At 66.1% G+C, this 6,725-nt stretch overlaps 1 protein-coding gene across 2 annotated transcripts in view; it reads left to right on the top strand.

Moving 5' to 3' along the window:
- The first annotated feature begins 4,547 nt into the window (after positions 1–4,547).
- The window catches only part of SEZ6L (seizure related 6 homolog like), a 39,129-nt gene continuing 36,951 nt past the window's right edge, over positions 4,548–6,725 (top strand). The window contains exon 1 of one of the 2 annotated variants that reach the window (XM_080559033.1): positions 4,548–4,769. In XM_080559033.1, coding sequence (XP_080415159.1) covers positions 4,703–4,769 — 67 coding nt within the window. In that variant the 5' untranslated portion in view covers positions 4,548–4,702. The remainder of the gene's footprint in view (positions 4,770–6,725) is intronic. The other variant, XM_080559032.1, reaches the window with a different exon arrangement.

Here is a 6,725-nt window from a genome sequence, read left to right as displayed (position 1 = left end):
GTCTTGGTGCAGGAGAAAGAGGGGGCTTCGAGAAAACCGGGTCTGAAACGAACGCACGTTGTCGACACAGGGCTGTACAGAGAGACCTTTGAGACTGGGAAGTGAAGAGCTCAGACCTGGAGCTCGGGCTCGATTCAAGCCCTGCTGGGACCGGAGACTGGAAATGGCAGCGACGAAGCCTTCAGACACGCAGGGACGGTGGCACACGGCGAGGTACGGCCGTGGAACCGCAGCAGCACCAGGCCCCCGCTGCCACCCGCGCGGGGGCCGTGCGGGGTGGGGGTGATGCTGCTGCCACGGAGCATCCGAGCAGCCCTGTCCCCCCCGCCACGCTGCCCCCTTCCCCACGGCGCTTTGTTCCTCTCAGCCCCCTCCGAGCACCAACAGAGAGCCTATTTTTGAGCTGGGCAAAGTCTTCTTCTGTCGACGCGGAACAAGGACTTCCCTCCTGAAAGGGCCCCCAGCTGCGCCCGCGGGCACGCGCTAAAAGGGGCTGGAACCGAGCCTGGCCTCGGACTGAAACCCCCCATTCAGCACCCGTGTTTGTAAGGCAGAGCAGGGATGCAGCCCACTCCGAAGCCAAAGGCTGGAGTGGCTCAGCTCTTTCTGAGGGACAAAGGCCTTTTCTGCCCTGGGACAATATTGCCACTCACCAGAGATGTCCCCCCGTCAGCAAAGCCCACAGACCGGTCCCCAGAGCCATGATTCAGCGTCGTTATGGGAGACAGCAGCTTCCAAATCTGAAGCCGAGGTTATTTTTTGCTTCCTCCTGCCATTGAAGGCCCCTCCTGGGCACCACACAGCGGAGGAGAAGGAAGCTTCCCGAGGAAGCTGCAGGGACGAGGCTGGCCCCATGCGCACAGCAAGGGCTCGGGGCCGGAGACTGGCACTGGAGCCCTCTTTGCGCTGATGCTGGCAGGAGGCGGCGGCACCGAACTTGCGCTGAAGGCCTGAGACACTCTCCAGTGAGGTTTCTGGTAGCAGAAAGCGGAGATCTGAGCAAACTGGGAGAAACTGCTGCACACAGACTCTGGCATCACAGCTGCCCCCTACCCAGCCCCTCTGTGGGTTTGCTCTCTGCTCCCTGCTTCGCTCTCTACTCCCCCCTCTGCTCTCTGCTCCCTGCTTCGCTCTCTGCTCCCTGCTTTGCTCTCTGCTCCCCAATTTGCTCTCTGCTCCCCCCCCAAGCTGCATCACCCTGCCCAGCAGCCATCAGCGATGCTTCAGCCTGGGCTCGGGAGGCCCTGGCTGTCCTTGCAGGCAATGCCTTCAGGGCTGGGGACAGGAGCGCAGGGATGTGTCACTGTCCATAAACTCACCAGGGGCAGCCAAGGGTTTCAGCATCAGCTCGAGCTTCAAACCCAGTGAGTCAGCCTGCTAGCGCTCCTCCCGGCTGGGCACCCGGCGCGGTTCGTGCCGTGATTAGGAGGCAGCAAGGCCTGCCGGCACCCTGAGCCCCCCGCAGCCTGCCCGCGCGGTGCCACGCAGCAGCAGACACCGCGGGTGACTCTCCCGCAGCACCCTGCCTGTACCCGGGGCACACAGACACAGACCCCAGCTCTGAGCCCTGCCTGTTCCTGCATGCGGGGCTCAGCGCGGCCAGTGGGAGCCACGGGGCTGCAGCCACGTCCGTGCCATGCGCCAGCTGCATCCCTGCCAGTGGTGTGGCCACAACAGCCTGAGGATGCAGGGGGGCTCTGATGGCTGCATTTGGTCCTGAACCACCAGGAAGCTGATGCTGCTGGGCTGCAGGAAGCTTTCTGCGGGGCGGACGTGTCCAAGGGCTCCTTGGGCGGTGCACGAGCTCGGCAGCACAAAGCCTGCCCTCGGCCACGCCGCTCCTGCCCCACCAGGCCCGGGAGGCTGGGGGGGGCTGCGATCGATAGGTGCAACAGCAGAGCAAACGCAGCATCGCCGGGCTCTTGCATCACCATCGTGAAAATAAATGAGAGATTGATTTTCCGAGCGGTTTGGAATCCATGCTGCTCCCACAGACCTCACCGGCTGCGGCAGCCGGAGCGCAGGCACCGCCGACACGGAGGGGCTGAGCCCCCCCTGCGCTGCTGCGCACCCAGGAGACGAAGCGATGGGGTGGCTGGGGACCTGGGCAGCCTGAAACAGGGGCAGAGATGGTCGGAGGCCTCGTGCTGCTGTTGGCACTGCTGGGGACACTCTGCCAGCAGGAGCCAGGCCAGGCTGGGGACAGCGGGGCAGGGTGGCTCGCTCCACGCCTTCGCCCGCCGCGTCCCAAAGGCTGGGGAGCGCCGCTCGCTGCCTCGCGGGCAGGCGCCGTCCTTCTCGTAACGCCTTATCTCCCAGCTGCTCTTGCTAAGTCACATCTGACTTAATTATGGTAATTAAGATTGACATTAATACGCGATTAAAATGTGAAATTAAAATTAGCTGTGAAACTTATCCGAATTTTTAGTGTGCTTATTGATTTTCTTCACTGTTAATCAAAGGTCTGAGGTAACTGCCAATGAGCGCGGTGCTAATTAGAGCGATGCCCACTAAAATGGCCCCAGGAGATGCTCCTCTTTATTTCTTTTCCAATTCCCAGTTTCCTGACCATGAAACATTTCCAGCCCTGAGCACTGCCAAAGGAGCAATAACAATTTTCCCTTTTCTTGCCCCTCTGGGGCTCTGCCCTCCCTGGCACCCCGGCTGCGCCCAGCAGCGCTGCCCCCGGCCGCGCGCAGCTCCTGGGCTGGGTCCCGGCCCCGGGTCCCGGGGGAGGCAGCAGGAGACCCCCGGGCCCTGGGGAGCTGCGAGCTGCTCGGGGGGGCTGGAGCTCACTGCCGGCTCTCTCCAGCACCAACAACTTTTGCCACTTAGTGGGCAGTTTTGCATTATAAATACACCTTTTTTTTTTCCCCTCTCTGTTACCATGGCACTGATGATATTATCCGGCTATCTTAGGAGTTTACTACAAAGCAAATGAACACAATAAAAATCACTCAAGGAAAACTGCTAAACGAGCGACAACTTTTATCTTTAATAACTGCGTGTCGGGAGGGAGGCCGGGGCTGGAGCAGAGAGGGATCAGCTCTCGCTCTGCTGCGGATAGCGTTGTTATACCAAATTAAACCTCTGGGCAGGCGAATCCCACGTTGTATATGAAAATGACAGTGTTAAATAATATACCGCACCTCTCGGTGATTTCTCGGCTGTTCTTATTTTGTCCTTCTCTCGCCGGCTGCCCAAGTGCTCCCAGCTGGCGGCAGCCGGCAGTGAGAGGGAATGCAGAGCCCTGCTGTCCTGCAGCCTGCTCCCTCCACGCTGCTGCGGCCCCTGCCCCACCAGCGCCCCGCAAAGCAGCTCCGTGCAACCCGGGGGGGAGGCAGCGGGGTCAGAGCCTGGTTTTGGAGGGTTTCATGGCATGATGTGTGCTGCGTGCTGGCGTTCGTGGTGATGCCGGGTTGCAGTTATTGTTGCTGAGGTAACCAAATCGGTGTAATTGCTCTCTGAAAGGTAGCAGGGGCTTGTCAGGCGGCAGCATCACCAAAGGAGATACGCTGGGGAACGGCTGGCCTTGATCCTGTGATACTTGACACGCGTGTCATTCTTCGTGGCACTGTTCTGGCTGTTGGGTTTGACAGGCAGAAGGGGCCGGGAGGACGAGGCAGCTCTCCCTGCAAGGTGACTTACAGCAAACATCTCAGGGCTGGATCTGTGGCTTCAAGGGAACGAAGCCTCCCTTTCTGTTCCTACCAAAGCCGGCGTAATTCCGCCACTGGCTCCGGCGGGCGCGGGAGAGGCCCGCTGAGAGCACCCAGCTCGCCCCCGCTGGCGGTGGCCGGGTGGGATGGGGTGGGATGGGGTGGGCAGGGGCGTCCCGGCAGCAGCCAGCCCCTGATGCTGCCCGCGAGCAGCAAGGTCGCGGGGCCCAGGGGCTGGGTGCTCAGCAGGGACTTCCCGTGGGTTATTTTTTTTTTGCTGCAGGGCTGAGGGGATGCCAGTGCCCAGCCACGGCCGAGGTGCCAGCCCCACAACACGGGGGCTCTGCTTCCACAAACAACCCCCGTGCGGCCGGAGCCCATCGTCCTGCTGCACTGACCTCTTCCAGCCCAGCTTCCCCGGCTCCAGCACTGCTCCCAAGGGGGGCACTGGGGCACGTATCACCCCCCCCTAGCACCACCGCCCTCCCCAAGGCCGGCATTTGAGGGAGGGAAGGGGGCAAGGCTGGGCATCGGCAGGGCTGTGAGAGGGGCCTGGGGTGCTGGGGGGGGGCTTGGGGACAAGGGGCAGCGAGGCTGGGACGGGCAGGGATGGAGCCTGCGGGCTGGGGGGGTGGGAGCGCTGCCCAGGCTGGGGGGCACCGAGGCTCCTGCGGCCGGGGGGAGCCGCAGGGAGGCTGCGGGGAGCCGGGGGCAGGGGACAGAGCGCTGGGGCCGGGGGGAGCCGGGGGAGGACGGGCGGGGGGGGGCCGGGGAGCCGCGGGCGGGGCCGAAGCGCACGGCGCTGCGCGGGGGCCGGGGCGGCCGCCGGCGCCCTCCCCCGCCGCTCGGCTCGGCTCGGCTCGGCTCCGCTCCGCTCCTCGCTCCGCTCCTCGCTCCCCCGCGCCGGCACCGGCACCGGCACCAGCGGCAGCCCCAGCCCCCGGCCCCCCGCCCCCGGCCCGGCTCGGCTCGGCTCGGCACGGCTCGCAGCAGCAGCAGCAGCAGCAGCGCGGAGGCTCCGCCGCGCCCGCCGCCGCCGCACGATGCCGGGGCCCCGCGGGCTGTGCCTGCTCGCCCTGCTGCTGGGCGGCCCCGCGGCCCCGCGCCCAGGTAAGCGGGCCGGGCCGGGCCGGGCCGGGCCGGGCCGGGCCGGGGCTGCAGCACCGAGCGGGGCTCCCGGGGCACGGCCGGGGTGCGGGGCCCTGCGCCCCCCGCGGGATGTGCGTGGGGACGGGGGACGGGGGGTGCATGGGGACGGGCGAAGAGGGGAGGGGGCTGCAGGAAGCGGCCGGGACCCCCCGTGCCCGGGGTCCTCGGGACCCCCCCACCCCGCTTCTGCTGCTCCCCGGCCGGGAGGAAACTTCTGGCACGGCTGGGAGCGCACGGACCTGGCCCCGTCCCGTCCCGTCCCGGCCCGGCCCGGCCCGTCCCGGCCCGTCCCGGCCCGTCCCGGCGGCTCAGCACGGCCCCTGCGGACAGCTCCCGGGACGCCGCGGGGAGCCCCGGGGGGGGGCAGCCGGGGGCCGTCGGGAGCCGCGTCCTGCCGGGGGGCCGGGCCCCAGCGGCGGCTGTGCCTGGGGAGCCGGGACCCCCCCGGAGCCGGGAACACCCCGGGAGCCGGGAACACCCCCGGGAGCCGGGAACACCCCCGGGAGCCGAGACCCCCCCCAGAGCCGCACCCCCCCCTAGAGCCGGGACCCCCCGGGAGCCGGGACCCCCCCAGGAGGCGGTGGGGCCACGGCGGGGGTGCGCGGTGCAGGGCTGGGTGCAGGGCTGGCATTCCCGGGGTGGTCTCTCCGGAGCGGGCCCAGGGCACAGCAGCGCAGTGGGAGGTGGGGGGACCCCCCTGCTTCTGCTTCCCCCCCACAAGGAGGGCCCCCGCTGCCCCCTGTCCCGGTGTCAGGTCCCAGCCACCCCGGGGTGCCCGGCGGGTGTTCCCATCCCGCTGGCCGGGGCGCGGAGGGGGTGGCCGTGGGGCGGCGGTGGCTTACCGCGGGGCTGCGTGTGCTTTCCACGTGTTTGCCGTTTCCACACAAACCGGCTCCCTCTGCCTCTCCCACCGCTGCGATGACAGACCTAAGAATAGGCTCCGGGACCCGTGCGCGGGTGACTTGACAAAGTCACTGCAAACTGGCGCGGAGCCTCCAGATTGCGAATCCGGTGCCTGCTCCGGTCGCTGGTAGCGGGGAGGCTGCGGGGACAGGGCGGTGGGGTCTGTGCTGCTGGCTCCTGCTCCCAGCGCGGGTCGGGCAGAGGGAGAGCTGGGGAGGCCGGTGCCTGTCTGTGCTGCAGCGCTTGTGCAGGGCCCGGGAGGCTGACCTCCAGGGCTGGCGGTGTGGTTTTAGCAGAGATTAACAGCTCCCGGTGTCGGGAGTGCCGTGCAGTGCTTCCTGCCTTGCTTTCATTTCTGTTCTCGTCTCCAGATTGCGCTAAAAGACTTTGACTTTTCAGTCTGAAACCCTGTCTTCCACACAGATTTTGTTTACAGAATCTGTCCTTCTTTCTGGGTAACGAAATAGAAATGAGTGTAGGTTGTGGCATTTTCCCTCTCACCTGGATGTGTTTGTGCTCCCTGTATGACCGTGCACGTACGTGCTAAGGAATCAGACCCGGGGTCTGTCCACAGTTGACGACATCCTGTTTCAGCCCAGGGACACACAGAAGGACCCGTTTCTCCGCCGTGCTACAAACGCTCTCGCCCAGGCAGCTGGCGAGCTGTGCTGGGAGCCGTGCCCGGGCAGCCGCCGGCTGGGGGGCCAGGGGGGCTGGGGGGGACCAGGGGTCCGGGTGCTGCCAACCGGGGGCAATCAGGGTGCTACCAGCCTTACAGCAGCTGGGGGCAGAAGGCCCCCTGCCCCTCGGCAGTTCCCGGTGGGAACAGCGGCACAGCCCGGCTTCTCAGGAGCAGGATTTGGCCCTTATGGCAAGCACGATCTGTCATCAATCTCAGGGTAGGAGAACACGGCGTACTGAACTCCTCCGGTGTTGGCAGAGAGGGAGCTGATAAAGAGCTGACCCCTTGCGAGGCTCAGTGAGTCACCGCTGCAAGCCCCAGCTCCGCGCAGG

Source organism: Anser brachyrhynchus, assembly GCF_964034855.1.
Source record: "Anser brachyrhynchus genome assembly, chromosome: 17".
Taxonomy (NCBI): domain Eukaryota; kingdom Metazoa; phylum Chordata; class Aves; order Anseriformes; family Anatidae; genus Anser; species Anser brachyrhynchus.
Note: the sequence above shows the minus strand (reverse complement) of the source record. Positions and strands in the feature narration are given on the sequence as shown.